Source organism: Sinocyclocheilus rhinocerous, unplaced genomic scaffold, assembly GCF_001515625.1.
Source record: "Sinocyclocheilus rhinocerous isolate Xijiao unplaced genomic scaffold, SAMN03320098_v1.1 scaffold24, whole genome shotgun sequence".
NCBI classification, from domain to species: Eukaryota; Metazoa; Chordata; class Actinopteri; order Cypriniformes; family Cyprinidae; genus Sinocyclocheilus; species Sinocyclocheilus rhinocerous.
Genome location: NW_015647124.1, coordinates 1,749,086 through 1,765,983, shown reverse-complemented (window position 1 = coordinate 1,765,983; position 16,898 = coordinate 1,749,086). Strand labels below are relative to the sequence as shown.

At 38.0% G+C, this 16,898-nt stretch overlaps 1 protein-coding gene across 1 annotated transcript in view; it reads right to left on the bottom strand.

The window, feature by feature from the left end:
- Window positions 1–977: 977 nt before the first annotated feature.
- Window positions 978–16,898, bottom strand: part of LOC107708888 (transient receptor potential cation channel subfamily M member 4-like) — a 20,255-nt gene continuing 4,334 nt past the window's right edge. The window contains exons 5-24 of the mRNA XM_016513252.1: window positions 15,240–15,408; window positions 14,629–14,693; window positions 13,266–13,496; window positions 12,004–12,100; window positions 11,759–11,880; window positions 10,439–10,672; window positions 8,338–8,439; window positions 8,103–8,231; window positions 6,641–6,770; window positions 6,414–6,559; window positions 6,220–6,332; window positions 4,842–4,943; window positions 4,701–4,747; window positions 4,335–4,573; window positions 4,132–4,247; window positions 3,102–3,234; window positions 2,580–2,754; window positions 1,488–1,653; window positions 1,212–1,393; window positions 978–1,114 (exon numbers count right to left, since the gene is read on the bottom strand). Of these exons, the coding sequence (XP_016368738.1) occupies window positions 978–1,114; window positions 1,212–1,393; window positions 1,488–1,653; window positions 2,580–2,754; window positions 3,102–3,234; window positions 4,132–4,247; window positions 4,335–4,573; window positions 4,701–4,747; window positions 4,842–4,943; window positions 6,220–6,332; window positions 6,414–6,559; window positions 6,641–6,770; window positions 8,103–8,231; window positions 8,338–8,439; window positions 10,439–10,672; window positions 11,759–11,880; window positions 12,004–12,100; window positions 13,266–13,496; window positions 14,629–14,693; window positions 15,240–15,408 (2,835 nt within the window). The remainder of the gene's footprint in view (window positions 1,115–1,211; window positions 1,394–1,487; window positions 1,654–2,579; window positions 2,755–3,101; window positions 3,235–4,131; window positions 4,248–4,334; window positions 4,574–4,700; window positions 4,748–4,841; window positions 4,944–6,219; window positions 6,333–6,413; window positions 6,560–6,640; window positions 6,771–8,102; window positions 8,232–8,337; window positions 8,440–10,438; window positions 10,673–11,758; window positions 11,881–12,003; window positions 12,101–13,265; window positions 13,497–14,628; window positions 14,694–15,239; window positions 15,409–16,898) is intronic.

The following is a 16,898-nucleotide window of genomic DNA, read 5'->3' as shown; positions in this document are numbered from 1 at the left end:
GGAAGACAAAATGTGTTTTACTGAGAAAAAACAAGATTTGGTTTTTAAAAAGCCTTTTTCCAAAAGGTACATCTGGAAAAAGGGGGGTCGTCTTATAATCAGGGTCGTCTTATATTCGGGCCAATACGGTATATATATATATAGTGGCGAGTATCCCGGGTCCAGATCAGCATCGCCCTGGAAACGCCGCTTACACACTGATCATACAATCACAACACCTGTGCGTGATGAGTGGCGCACCTGGAGCTCGTTCCCGCCGGCCATAAAAGCCAGGAGGAGAGGCACACAGGGAGAGTTGAAACGGAGCTCCAGGCTAAATTAATGCTCGTTTCTCCGTTCACAGAATCAGACGGCACCCCAGGAGAGGGATCTTCACCACAACACTTCACCCCACGAGCACTGAGTGGAGACTTGCACCGAGCACCATTCACCTGAGCATGTGTGATCAGTGTGTGGGTCAATAAATCACCATCCGGGGCACTTTCTAGCAGTACCGAGTCTGTGCTCTCATTCACCCTGCGACAATATATATGTATACATGTACAGTGGTGTGAAAAAGTGTTGGCCCCCTTCCTGATTTCATCTTTCCCAAAAAGATTCATGGCTGTATTAGATCAAAAGGGTGCTTCTGCTAAATACTGAGCAAAGGGTCTGAATACTTAGGACGATGTGATATTTCAGTTTTTCTTTTTTAATAAATCTGCAAAAATGTCAACAATTCTGTGTTTTTCTGTCAATATGGGGTGCTGTGTGTACATTAATGAGGAAAAAAAATTAACTTAAATGATTTTAGCAAATGGCTGCAATATAACAAAGAGTGAAAAATTTAAGGGGGTCTGAATACTTTCCGTACCCACTGTATATATATATATATATATACATATACATATATTGCGGGAATGTTGTAACAGTATGTCTAAGTAAGACGATAAATTCTTATTTCAGAAGGAAAATTTTATTTTTCATGAAAGTTTGACTCACTTAGCAGTCATGCGTTTTAGCCTCTCTGAGTCTGTCCCTCTTCGTTTTTTGTTCTCGAGAGCCAGAAAGTTCTCCTTCTGCAAGGTCTCCCATTTCACCAGCTTGTTAGCATCTCTACCCTTCAACTCCACCGCTATTATAAAAGGGAAATGCACACAATTTGTTACTTTACATCACATTTCATCTTCAACAAATCAGCTTGCTGAACTGTAATCATTTTCTAACTTTACCAAATCGGTGGATTTTGGTGGATGGCACTTTGCGCAAGTTTCTTTTGATTAAGAGGTTGATGTGGGATAGGATGATAAAGGGTGGAGCAAGAGTTGGACGTGAATGATACTCCACTATCAGATTGTACCGCTGAAACTTCCAGTATGTGTCGCTGCGCTCTTGAACCTTAGAGAAGGTATAGCTGCAGAAACAGACACAACAAGAAGAGAAATACATAGATGGATGAATAATTTGATGCACATATACAGCAGATGGATGAATAGACAAACAAATACCTGAATGTGGCGATGAGCAGGTTGACTAGTAGGATGTTGGTGACTAGTAAGAAGATGACCAGCAAAATGACCACAAGCCAGTTGTGGCTAGTGTCTCTACATGGCTCTTTCCCTTCATTAATCAGTGTCAGATTATCTGTGCAGTCTCTATCCCAATACTTCCCAGCTTAACACACACACAGACACAATATAGTTAGTGAGTGATAACAAAAAGTTGTAAAATATTATTCGTTTTCAAGTTAAAGGAACTGTTCACCCAATAATGAATATTTGCTGAAAATGTACACACCCTCAGGCCATCCAAGATGTTAGATGAGTGTTTCATCATTAGAAAAGATTTGGAGAAACTTTGCATTGCATCACTTGCTCACCAATGGATCCTCTGCAGTGAATGGGTGCCGTCAGAATGAGAGTCCAAACAGCTGATAAAAACATCACAATAATCCACAAGTAATCCACACCACTCCAGTCCATAAATTAATGACTTTTGAAGCGAAAAGCTGTGTGTTTATTATAAATAAATCCATCATTAAGATGTTTTAACTTCAAACCTTTGCTCCTGGTCAAAATAATCTATAATATTGCTTTCTCCAGTGAAAAAGTTGTCTTGTCCGAATCAGGAGAGAAATATGCACAAATAAAGCATCGTTTACAAGCAAAAACAGTCCTAACACACAAATATGTCAGTGGATTTTGATGTGAGAGGACAAAAGGGTGGACTTTTTCACTGGAAGAATCGTTAATATGAACTATGATTTAAAGGTAAAACACCCTAATGATGGATTTGTTTCTTTCAAACATGCATATTTTCGCTTCACAAGACATTCATTGATTGACTGGTGAGTGGTGTGGATTACTTGTGGATTATTGTGATGTTTTTATCAGCTGTTTGGACTCTCATTCTGACGGCACCCATTCACTGCAGAGGATCCTTTGGTGAACAAGTGATGCAATGCTACATTTCTCCAAATCTATTCTGATAAAGAAACAAGCTCATCTATCATTTTGGATGGCCTGAGGGTGAGAACATTTTCAGCAAAGTTTCCTTTTTAGGTGAACTATTTCTTTTATGTGTAAATCATGTGTCCATACTGTCTATTTCTTCCACAGGAATCTGTCCAAATATATGCAAATATGGTCTGTACAAGACTCGTCGAAACGCTCTATCAGGGCTTGGGTCGTATTGGTATAGTAGAGCTTGATTGGCCACTCCATACGCACTCAGCCACACCGCCAGGAAGAATAAGAAGAAGAACGCATCCTTTATCTGTGGTTCATTCGTATGAAACAGAAAGAGAAGTGAGATGTGAAAGGTCTCCAGCTGCTTGTGAAATATTGATGAAATCCTAAAATGTTGTGAAATGTGTCGTGAAATCCGAAAATTTGATCATTTAATCTTTTTTATATCTGTAAAATGATTGACACTCAATGGGCTTTTAGTGGTTTACAAGTCTTTTAGGCTTGAAGTGCTTTTAAAAGCATGAGATGAATCTATGTTTTTTAGGACGGTTGCTTGGAAAGGTCTTGGTTTTATGGCAGTGCATTGCGTGCATACTGATTGCTGGATGCCATCTATAGAGCTTCATTTGCACTGAATCTCTCTGATTGTCTCACCATTTTGCCAAGTATGATTATTTTGGGACCCAGCTGTCTGTGAATTGCGAAAATGTGAATGAGTCGCAGCGTGAAGACCATGTAGTCCACACACAGTATACCACGTCCCATGTTGAAAGACCAACTGAACATCCTGAGACAGACACAAAAGTACACACACACACAGATGATTACACAAAAATATAGTAGAATGCACACCACTAGGGTATGATGAATATTTAGTAAATGCTAACTGCTAAGTTGTGACACCTCAGCCTGTTATTAGAACCCTTACGCTCACCAAGGCTGCATTTATTTAATGAAAAATACAGTAAAAACAGTAATATTTTGAACTAATATTAGAATTTAAAGTAACTGTTTTCTATTAAAATATATTAAAAAATTTTCCTGTGATGTAAAGCTGAATTTTCAGCATCATTACTCCAGTCTTCAGTGTCACATGATCCTTCAGAAATCATTCTAATATGCTGATTTGCTGCTCAGAAAACATTTCTTATTATTACCAATGTTGAAAAGAGTTGCTAAATACTTTTGTGGAAACATACAGTTTATCTAAGGTGATTTTGGAAGTTTTTTTAAACATTCGTTTATTATTTAATTGGTTCCACTTTGTTTGCTGATTTTTACTTTATTTAAACTTTGTGTCATTTATTTATTTTATTTGACATCAAGGTGTATGCCGTGCCTCCAAGCTTTCTTACTCGTTTGGCTAAAAAACGTTCTATGTTTCTTATTTATTTGGTTATACATTATAGCATTTATTTGATCAAAAATACAGTAAAAACAGTAATATTTTGAACTAATATTAGAATTTAAAGTAACTGTTTTCTATTAAAATATATTAAAAAATTTTCCTGTGATGTAAAGCTGAATTTTCAGCATCATTACTCCAGTCTTCAGTGTCACATGATCCTTCAGAAATCATTCTAATATGCTGATTTGCTGCTCAGAAAACATTTCTTATTATTACCAATGTTGAAAAGAGTTGCTAAATACTTTTGTGGAAACATACAGGGCTGTCAAGCATTACCTGCAGCACAAACCAGCGATGAAGAGGGAGATGGCAAGGACATCAAACTTATTCCACACATCTTGAACATATAGCATCAACCTCTGAGAAAACGTCTTACTGCCCACAATGAATGTCTGGGAGTGAAAGAGAACAGAGTGGAAGAAATGGATGGATTAATCATTATATGATTTATTGTACAAGCAAAGAAATGCAGCACCTACCTCTCGAATCTCCTCGCACACGATCGTGAACACCCAGAAATACAGCACATACTCAGAAACGGCAGGGCCTTCGGGGGGAGGCTGCTTGAAGTCGACCAATAGCACATAGGCGTACAGAAACAGGAAGACGAAGTACATCACAAGGTTGCCGATGAATGAAGAGACGGGGGCGTACCAGTACTGCTTCCAGCGGGAAACCCAAAAGGGCCACTTCTTGGATTGGGAATTTATAGCAGTACCTGCTTACAGGAAGGAGTAAACATGGCAAGGCAATAACAAAGACAGATTCCAGTCAACCCGATCAAGGTAAAGGACCAAAAAAATCATTAATGAAATTCCGGTGGGTTTAAAAATCAACAGTCAGACCTTTTGTCAGTCGTCTGATGTTATTTGAGTCCTCGTGATCGCCTTCACTGCGAAGTATCGTAAGAAGATAATAGATAAAGACAAGTTTGTCTACAGAGATCTTATATTCATGCATGATGTATCAAATAAAACCTAATTTACTGGTGCTTGATGTCAGCGAAGGAGAAGACAGTCTCTCCGTAATGACAGTCTGTTGCTGAGGATGGAGGTGCCATCACTGACTCTTCTGTATTCTCTGCTTTCCTGTGAGGAAGATTACTTAATCATTCTTACTATGCAGTACATTTTCAACTTGTAGCATACTGGATAAAATGTTAACTCACAATCACATTAGGCTTGCCGCGATAGACGGTGCTGACGGTGATACCGGTGTTAAGCCGAGCTATTTAAAAGCGAAGGAAAGCGAGGAAAAGAGGGAAAATTCAAACAAACTAAAAACTAACAATTGCTTTACTCCGAATTGTCGCTATTTGAAAGTGTAAGTAAAATGCACACGCCGCTTTTACAAGCTATTTAAACCGCTAATTCGAAAGTGAAAGTAAAATGCGCACGGCGCTTTTAAGCTATTTAAAAGCGAAGGAAAGCGAGGAAAAGAGGGAAAATTCAAACAAACTAAAAACGAACAATTGCTTTACTCCGAATTGTCGCTATTTGAAAGTGTAAGTAAAATGCGCACGCCGCTTTTACAAGCTATTTAAAAGCTAAGGAAAGCGAGGAAAAGAGGGAACGCCCCCGCCCCCGCGGTGATACCGGTATTACCAGTGTTGTCACACATCGATTAACCGGTGGGAAAATTTCCTCACCGTTACAACCCTAAATCACATCCCATCACTGGGTGAAGCATTAACTTTTAACATGAAGAACTGGAAATTTAAGACATTTTCATTGGACACGTGTTGCTTATTTTATTTTATTTTTTTGTAATTAAAAATCTAATTTAACCCTTACTGTAATATTTGACACAGATGAGTGTTAACAACTTACAAAAAAAAAAAAAAAAAAAAGAATCTTATGTTTGTTCAAAATGCCTTTGGTTTCCACACAATATAACAAAAATAAGTAAAACTTTATATTTGTTTATATTTTTGGAATGTCAAAAAGTTTGTACTCCGGTTCTATTTGGGTCAAATTTGCGCAAATATTAGCAATGGATTTTAAAAATTCTGTTATGATTTGTGGCATTAGTTGGTTTGTATCTTCTATCCTGTCAAATAAAATTAACCAAATTGGTATGATGATACAAAGTTTTTAAATATGGTTTTAAAAGGTAAGTTACCGCTCAATAAGTTAATTTTATCTCTTTATTTCCACCCTATTAAGCATCCAGTTAATTTTCTATTTTCTTTAATGTCTAAGAGTTTTTCAATAAACTCTTCCATTTAAAAAAAATCGATTATTTCATGTCAGTCTTCACAGGGTTAAACAGGACATTATAGTAAATGCAAAAAAATAAAGGAAGTGCAGCATAGTGATAATGTGAGGAAAGATGCGAGGAAATTTGCATCGCTGATGTACTGACTTGAAATCAATGAGGTTGGTGTAGAGGAGAGGAGGAATGATCATTGTCAACACGAGCTTCCACAGCTCAGTTCCTCTTTCCATGTCACCCCACCAGATCTGAGACAGCAGGGACTAAAAAAAAAAAAAAAGAGACCATATAAGAAAAACACTCACCTTATTTCAAAAGAAAAGTCTATCTGCATGCCGACAGACCTGTACTCCATCGTGGCTGAAGAAAAAACGGGCGTCAGCAGCCATGGCCATCTTCAGACAGGTGGCGTCACCCCAAAGATGAGACTTGCGGATCAGTAGCTTATAGGAATAACCTGCTTTGGTTTGGTAGCATGTGCTAAACACATCTGTCAAAACAGTTAGTGGATAGAAGCTTAAACTTTTTTTATCACTGGTTTTATAAGATTCCAAAAGCAAGGACATCCTACCATGAGCCATACACTCAAACTTCATGGCCAACTCCTTCATGGATAGCTTAACTTCTGTCTCAATCTCCAGTTTAGACAACTCCCTCAATAGTTTACATCCTCCCAGAGCCGTCAGAACCGACTCACCGCACTGAGAGAGAAGAGCGGCACAGATGAGGATGATGCTGCAGGAATATTTCCATCTCAGAACAGATTATCTAAATATCACAATACAATTTTAATAAAAATGTAATAATAAAGGTTTGTTTTTACAGTAGAAACTTTTTTTGTTTGTTTCTTTAGCGGGAAGAACATTTAAAAAATCTAAGGAACCTTTTTCCACTAAAAAAACAAAAACATTTTGCACAATGGAACGGTTCCATGGATGTTAAATGCTCTTAACGAAACCATATATGCCAATAAAGAACCTTTATTTTATAATGTATTTATGGGTTGCTTCTAACAATATAAATCTTTGCTATCACTTCTTAACAATTTAACACATCTTTGCTGAATAAAAGTTTCAATTTCTTTCAAAAAAAGAAAATAAAAATGTACTGACCCCAAACTTTTGAACTGTAGTGTATGTTGTTAGAAAAGATTTCTATTTTAAATAAATGCTCTTGTCTTTAATATATATATATGTATTTGAATGATTTACTATTAAGTTGAAAATAAAACACAAAAAAATTAAATTATTCATTTTAATTGCTAAAAGTGAATTTTTGCATTAACATTATAACGTCAAGTCAAATTTATTTGTATGACACTTTTGATAATACGCATTGTTTCAAAGCAGCTTTATAGAAAATCATATGATGTTAATAGTTATAATATCTTAACATCTTCATGCTTTTTAATCGTATTTAGCCGATTAGAGCTGGGTAATTATATAGTTACATTTTGCGATGATACAAGCAGTTGAGATTTGTTATATAATATATATATAACTTGATGCATAATTTAAGTGTACTGTATATATGCAGATGAAGGTGTACATACATATGTATCTAACTTTATATAACGAGTTAGGCGATAGAAGTTTCATTTTAAAACAATTTTAAAAAATCAAGCAGTTGAGATTTGTTATACAGCACATATCACTTTACATGAGTAAACTATGTATGTGGATAAAGTTGGATATAATACATATCCAACTTTATAAATAGAGCTGTGCGATTTTACAGTTTACATTTTGCGATGATATAGACAATGACAAAGCCGTAATGTACGAATGGAAAATGTATATTTATTTACTTTATACAGTTAATAAATGATTTGTATTTATTTGAACTAATACTAATATGTATTTATTAACTTTAAGCAAGTGTTCAAATGTAGCCTAAATTTAAAAACAGGGGAAATTAGTATGATCAAATAAATATCCAATACCGCTCCATAATGATACAATATAATATCTCTAAAATCAGCCCATAACCGATATATAGTGCATCCCTACAGCAACTCATCAGAAGCATGTTACCATTTCCCAGCAGAAGATCGCCATCTCACTATGGTTCTGCAGCACCGCCCAGAGGAAGAGACATAACCACGGGTGCTTACACATGACTTTCCGATACCTGCAATCCTCCTTTAGGACCGCACATACTTTCTGAAGGGTGGTATTCAAAGACAACAACATTCTATTTTTAGATACTGAGCAGACAATGCAAAGCATGAATTTTCAGATTAGACAGAACTAAAGTGAGGTCTGGTACCTTCAGAGCTTTTCTTCTGGTAGATGCTGCGTCCACTTTGAGCACAGACCTATAGAAGGGCTGGCATACCTCTCCCAATAGATCCTCCAGCAGCTGACACACCTACAGTAGGATGAGAAATCAGTGACATTCACAAAAGCACATATTCATGCATTGTTTTCAGTCACATGACTTGTGTGCAAAACATCCATAGAACTGCAGCTCTTCAGTCAATTTTCCATCTGCTATAAGCCACGGATATTTAGATCATCTCTCAAAAGGTGAAAAGCAAAGATATGTGAAGTTTTGAGCACTTGCGTTCCATTGCATTATAATCACTTAAAGGCAGAGTAAGTGATTTCTGGTAGCCAATGTTTATATTTGAAATCACCAAAACAAACACGCCCCTACCCCAAAAGGGTCTTGCCCCTATTTTGATAGCTCCGCCCCACATATATACGTACGCAACCCAGGCAACGATTGGTTCTGTGAAACAAAGCAAAACCAATGTTACACCGTGTCTACGGACGTGAGCGGCGCGGCGCAACAAATCCCCGACAGAAAGCTGCTGCCGGGTTCTATTTATGACGTGCTGACAATGTTGTTTGATCGCGTCCAGTGTAGGCAGACTTTAGCTGTTGTAGACACGGTGTTACTCACCTATTGAGAAGAAACAAAGCAACCTCGGCGTCCGATCGCAGGCCTCCGCTCCTTGAGTTCTCTCCAGCGCTGGAAAGCTGATCCGATATTTACACGGGTCCTACTTCTTGCCTTATCGTTCCGCAGACGGTTTCCTCTTTTGTTTTTTTATCCGCCATCTCTTATCTTTCTGTCGCTCGGCTCGGCTAATGTCCGTCCCATGCGCTGAAAGCTCTCTCCTCCACATCACGAGTAGACACGCCCCTTATTGCTGATTGGCTACAAGTTTGTTTTGCGATTCGGCCCGAATCAGTTTTCTAAAGCGTTTTTGAAAAATCACATACCCTGCCTTTAAAACGTGCGTAATATAAAATTCAGAATACACCTTATTGATGATGTATATGATAAACAGACAAGCATGATGATGAGCTCAGAATATGAACATATGAATGCACTAAACGGCATGTTAAGAATATTCTTAAAGGAATCGTTCAAATGAAAATTTCTTGATTATTTACTCACCCCCAGGTCATCCAAGACGTACATGACTTTCTTTCTTCAGCCGAAGAGAAAATTAATGTTTTGGAGGAAAACATACTTTTTCTCCATCGTACGCAAGCATACGGAGCTTAACGTAGTCCATTTTTGACACTCCAAAATCCATATTTAGGCAGCTTCAGAGTAATCCACATAACCCAACCTGACAAATAAGGGTCTTCTTTAGTGAAACGATGTCATATGCAGAATTTTTTTTAAAAGTATATACTTTTTTATCTAGAAATGTTCGCTTTGGTTCAGCTAGGTTTAGTTCGCGACCTCTTGCATGATGTATACACGTTAGGAAGTTCATGCATGAGGTGGCAAAAAGCGCTCCATTGTTGACAAGAGGAACTTGCAAATACTAAATATTAAGCGCCCTTCACACTGTAAAACAGTCCAAAGCATCTTTGTGGAATGATTTTGAAGTTGGAGGAAAAGAGATGGAGTTTTTCACCCAAAACTACTTCTTTGAACCCGAGTACAAGGATGAAGAACTTTGATAGAGGGGGCTGACCGTTGTGGAACAAGCCTCAAGAGCCAGAATACACAGACCAATCATTAAATTGACACAAATACTAATATATAGCAACTTTTAGACAGGTGCCCTTCTTCACAGTTCTTGCCGCCTCTTGCGTGACCTTCCAAACAACCTTCTGGGTGTGAACTAAACCGAGCTGGACCAAGGCAAGCATTTGTAGTTAAAAAGTATATAATTTTTAATTTTTGTTCTGAACATTACTGATCATTTCTCCAAGCTGGATTACTTTAAAGCTGTCTGTGGATTTTTGACTGTCAAAATGGTGTCATTAGATGGAGAAAAATCCTGGAATGATTTCTTCTAAAGCCTTAATATCACTTTGGCTGAAGAAAATAAGGTGGGTGTTACTATGAATTGGTGACAGACTAATTAATCTTGCAATATTTGTCAATTTCCAGATCTCACCTCATAAACGCTGACGCGACATGTCTGACCACTAGACTCGTTCTTGCGCTCGTCAAGGAGATGCTGCAGGAGAGTGCCGGCCAGAGAGGTGTCAGAGATGGAGTTGTAAAGATCCTCCAGTCGGCCGTAAGACAGGTAGTCCAAAATGTTCAGACCATTGTCAATGAAGAGACGCACAAACTGGGGTTTATTGTTCATCAGGGCATCAGTCATGGAATCTTCTAGATCTTCATACTGCGTGTGCCAAAATATAACAACTTTAATCATTCACAATACATAATGCATAACAGATTAGTAGTTCATGTACATTTAAATATGAATACAAGGTTGTTGTTTTTTTTGAGTGGCCATAAATTCCTGTGCTCAAATGTATTGACCTGTCTGAACTTCGGAGAAATATGGGATGACTTGGTGAGTTAGTTAAAGTAAGTTTAATAGTACCATAACGTCTCAAAAGACACACTACTAGGGCTGCACGATAAATCGCATGCGATATTTAACGCGCATCTTGTCAGTAAAGCCGGTTCTTTAATCAGCGGTAAATCTCCATCACGTGCGTGCTTTCACATTGAGCAGCATTAACTACACAGAGCCGTTGTTCACATTTTGAAAGAAGTCTCTTCTGCTCACCAAGGCTGCATTTATTTGATCAGAAATAGAGTAAAACAGTAATATTGTGAAATGTCACTACATTTTAAAATAATGGTTTTCTATTTGAATATATTTTAAAATGTAATTTATTCCTGTGAGGCAAAGCTGAATTTTCAGCATCATTACTCCAGTCTTCAGTGTCACATGATCCATCAGAAATCATTCTAATATGCTGATTTACTGCTCAAGAAACATTTATCAATGTTGAAAACATTTGTGCTGCTTAATATTTTGGTGGAAACCGTGATACATGGTTTCAGGATTCTTTGATAAATAGAAGGTTCAAAAGAACAGCATTCAATTTAAATTGAAATGTTTTGTAACAATATAAATGCCTTTACTGCCACTTTTGATCAATTTATTGCATCCTTGCTGAATAAATGTATTCATTTCTTTCTTATGGGCCCCAACCTTCTGAACATTAGTGTACATAAAAATGATATTCCTTCATTTATGTGAATGTCATTTTCAGTTTATGCATTTGGCAGATGCTTTTATCCAAAGCGACTCTTCATTCAGTGTATACATTTAATCAATTCATGCATTTCCTGGGAATCAATCCCAAGACCTTGGCTTTTTTATTGCCATGCACTGCTGTTTAAACTACAGTAGCACTCAACAACTTGCCCTAGTTCAAAAGCTAATATTTCTTACAATTCGCTACTGTACCTTCCAGTCAATGTTTCCATTGAAGAGTTCACTCTTGGCAATGTCCACTCTGTTCCAGGTTACAGCCAGCTTCAACTCATCAACATAGGGATTAGTAGACACTGAAACCCGCTGTTTACTCGCTAACACACAGCAAAATGATATACATTAAAAGATATGACATGTATAAACACCAAAGTCCACTGTAGACAGGAGTTAGAAGTGGAAGTGAGGTACAAACACTGCAATAACCAGTTTAAGTTTACCTTGCACGAGCACTTTAAGCATCACAGTGTCGAAATCATCCGCTCCTTCTGCGTGATAAATGGAGATGAGGTCTTTTTTCTGATAGATGCTTAAAACCTTTCAGGAACCAGCCAATCAACAAGAAAAAATAAATAAGTCAGTTCTTTTAATATGTATAGCGTATGAAAGGGAAAGACATCAGATGTTCCAAGAACTGGAACTGATGGGAATTAATAGTATATCTCTAAAGACACTATTAGGTTATGGGGTAATGCAATCAAGAATATATGGAGAATTGTTTAAGTATTTAAAAAAGACAAGATTAATGGAAAGAATTTAAAGTTTGGAATTTTGTATTTATTTACATTTTATTATTATTATAATAATTTTTTTTTTTTTATTATTTATCTATAATAGTTGAATAATTCATAGCTGAACCGTGTACGTTTCACACTCCAGACCAGTAGGTGGCGGACATGCACCTTTAACGTTGGTTTGCCAATCCACCAAGTACTGTTTACTAACAAGGTGACCGCGCCAACTACTGGCCTGGCATACGTAATACAGCGTTTTTGACCGTTTTCGCGAATATGTGTAAACCGGCGTAAATGCGAATCGTTTTGAAAACGTTGTCGTGTATACATGAAACTTTTTAAAAACGCAAGGGAAAAACTTTTCCGTTTTTGACTACACCGTTGTCGTGTAAACGTAGCCTAAGATATCTCAATATTCTTTTAGATTTCAGTTCTTAACAACTGTTTCTTTTGGTTATCTTCATTTTAAGGCCTGTATGTGGTTCAGTCCTAGAAATATAGGGATCTCAATGTGGCTCAATGAGTAAATTGTTAAATTGTTCACATTTTCAGCAAACAAAAATCAAATGTTGGTCACTTTGAATACAGATGTTACTTTTTTTAAAAGAGAGATGTCCGAAGGAAAGAAAACGTTGAATGTTGTAAAATTTTTTAACTGTCATCATTGGCATTTATTGCAACAAAAATTGCTAAAGTCAAATTTTACCAGTAGACCTACCCCTGTAATGTGGCTCTAAATATCAGGTGAAAATTGTCATTTTGACACCCCTTTTCAAAATAGTGGAATACTCAGTAAATTCTAAGCCATGACAATAATATTCTGGCTTTCATCATTATTTATGTTTGTCTTTCTTCAGAAAAATGCTTTAAAAAATAAAAAATTTGAGCTGGGGAGGTTTCTGAAGTTCTGACACAAAATAGCCCACTTTGATGATGTTATATGATTAAGTAAAGAGTGTGACGTTCACCTTGTCAACAAGCTTGTCCATGTCTCGCTCTGAAGGAAAGTATTTTTTTACTTTCGTGGCTATTCGTTCTCTAAGCTCCACGTTGGGAGTGCCTTCCTCCTTCTCTGCTCCAAGTACAGGCACTGAAGCAGACTGCACGTTCTCCACGATGTCACTCACAAGATTGGCAAGCCCACCCGAACCAGCCAGGACCAACCAGGGCATTGAATTCATCAGAGAGGTATCTAATGCCTGAGATGAAGAGACATGGTAAAGGGCCGTTCACACAGAATGCATCTCTACGTCAAAAAACATGAGATGCAGCACGCAGGAATGGTAAAAAAAAAAAAAAAACTGCAGCGCCGCACAGAATGCCATGTTGCCGTCAAATAAAATAGTTGCCATGTCAACTTGCTACAGTAAACAAAAGCTCACAATGCGAGTGGCGCTGCATGTAAAAGTTGAAAATGAATTGGTTTCATTGAAACAACAAAGTTTGTTTCAATGAATTGGTTCAAATAACTGATTTACCAGTTTGTTTACGTAACCACACATTGACATCACGTATACGCAATTATATTAAAGTACTCAATGATGTGAAACGATGATGTTTTTTTATGTGAAACGAATGTTTTATAAACAAATTAAATAAAATTTAAGTCAATAAAGTTTTTGTTCCTGTTTTATTTATGTTGATGTCACAGCTTGCAGACGATAGCTACGCAAAAGCTTTGCAGGCTCTTGACTCTTTAGCTCCGCCCACGGCACGCATCCAGGAGCTTGACTGTTTTCAGAGAGAAGTGGTACAGCTGTATCTCTCTTTTATAAATCTGATAAAACTAAAGACTCTTTGGAGATATGAAGGATGCAGTTCTACTCTATAGGTACCCAAGATTAACATGAGATTGGCAGAAACTGTGCGTGTTATGTCCCTTTTAACTTGTAGATCTATGCTGGTCAAGCCAAGAAATGTTTCAGATTATTCATTCTGATTTGATGAACTGGTTCATCCAGTTCATTTAAAAGAACCAGTTCAAAAGAATGATTCATTTGCGAACTGGGTATCACTCCAGACCGTGTGCCTGTGGCTCTAGATTACAGGTAATAATGTTGTAAATAATGTTCAGTTTGTTGCACAGACCTATCGTTTAGCTTCATAACACATCAATATATCATCAGGATTCAAGGTATTAATTTTGTTTTTCCTGTATATGCTTTTTTTTTTACTCTCAAGTGCTGGTAGCCATTGACTTGCTTTTTATAAATTACCAAGAACCGTGGTTTCTGCTAAAAATCTTCTTTACTGTTCAACTGAAGGAAAAAAAAGTCACTTACATCTAAATTACAGTGGAAGTTTTGTGTTTAATAAAACTAATCTCCTCACCTCCACCATGGAAGTTTCTCCAGATATCAGCATATTCAGAACAGGAATCTCAATGCTTGCACTGCCTGCATATGAGATGATGCATTTAAGCAATTGCATATCAGTCAGTATGAAATCCTTGTTGCTATAATGAAACAGATCTTACAATAAAATACATAAAACATTATATTAAACACATAATATGTTTAAACATATTAAACATTACTAATGAATTTGATTGATATTGTTAATATAATTTCAGTTAATATAACGTTAAAGTTTCAGTAATATACTCATATTATTGTCAAACTTTGCCAAATTCTCTCATCACATTCCCTTCTGTGGACACTGCCTTTATACTAAAATGTATACCAAATTTCTTTATACTAAAAGATTTGTACTCTCTTGCAATAGCTCAAAATGACCATTAGGTGGCAAAAACCTCTCCCTTGTTCAAATCAAGGTTTTGCTGGTTAGCCTGTTACAAGTCTGTTCGATGAAACAACTGCAACGAATCCAAGCAATGTAAAGTCAACTCTACATCAATAATATTCTATCAAACACAAATGTATCATGAACATTTATAAACCATTCCTAAGAAGAGAAATGTGCCATTCAGTTTTATTTTGTACCTGGACGCTGACGTGAAATGTGATCCTCCAGACGGCCTCTGAAACTGACCTCCCCACCTTTACGTCCTACGGTCCCATCATCCACCAGAAGGAAAGCCTTGTAGTTATTATCCAGACACCAGGAGTCACGGGTTGCATTTTGGACAAAATACTTTGCAGGGAAACTTCCCTAAGAGAAACAGAAAGACACTGTTGTTCTGAAAGACATCTGCATATTGGGATATGATTTTTTGCACTTGAGTGTTATTGGGGAAGTCTGCCTTTTTTATCGACTATGTTCGGAATTGCATACTACCATACTCCTCTTACTATTTCTGAAGTACATAGCATGTATGCTCTGAACATTATGCTACGGAAGCTTGTTTTTGCCACAGAATAAAAAAAAATTTTCAAAAAAAAATACAATTGCTACTTTCTCACAATTCTGACTTTTTTTCTTGCTATTCTAAGGGGAAAAAAAGAATTTCGAGATATAAATCCTGAGATATAAGTCCAGCTCACTCCCGTTATCTCAGGGAACCGAGGTTACGTTAGTAACCAAAGCATTCCCTTTCAAAACAGTTTCTCTCTTGGGGAGCCATGTCTGGTTCCTCCAGAGTACAGCCACCAGGAGGACTGAGCATCCGACTTCCCTAACTCGCCTGATGACATGAGAGAGCAAGGCAATCGGAGCAAATGCATACAGGCGAGTGCTGGGCCGATCGTGGGCCAGAGCATCTCGCTCCTTGAAGAAATAAGTAGGGCAATGAGAGTTGTCTTCTGAGGCGAAGAGGTCGACGTCTGCCCTCTCGAAGACCGACCAAATCGTCTGAACCACTGCATTGATACATTGCCCCGGGACAGCATGTCTGCTCCTTGGTTCAGTCTGCCCGGCACATGAACTGCCCTGAGTGAACATAGGTTGCAATGTGCCCATAAAAGAGGTCTCGCCATCCTGTAGAGGGAGCATGACCTGAGACCGCCTTGAAAGCATTAGCATCAGCTCCTTAAAAGCCATTGCACGGAGGAGTTTGGCTTGAAACACTTGAAGCACCACCATCGTGTGAAGCACTGAGGCAGCCTGGCCAGCTGCTGAATAAGCCCTGCCCACTAGAGTCGAGGTGGTCCTGCAGGGCTTGGAGGGGTGCACAGTCCCAGGGCCGATGGAAGGCCTTTATTGAAGAAGGCAATCCGCGAGCGAAGCAGGGCGAGACTCATGCTCTCGCAGTGAAAGCAGTCTGTCTCAGTGTGCGCAGAACGTAACGTGGGCGCGGCTCAGGCAAGCCATGCACTCACTGTGCCCATCTGAGGCATGCAGGGGTGCCCGACACAAGCCACACTCGTAGCACGGCATTTGCAACAATGCCACAGAAATTTGCTCCTAGGAAATTAGCTTTTTGTAATCGCCGGATGGCCGCAGGGGAGAAGCGCTGAAGAGGAGCATCTTTCCGCTGCCGGGGCACTTCTACGGTGAAAGCAGGTTTCTTCGTTCTTCTTCTTCAGAGTCCAGTGAAGAGATGATCCCGGAAAAGCTGGGAGGTTTTAAAAGAGTGCTAAGGGCATTATACAAATGAATATATGAATTAATTAATTATATGAATGTACCTCTGAAGGTTCTGACTGTCTTCAGAAACGATTCGATGGCATTTTGTTTTCATCTTCGCTCCATGTAATACCTAA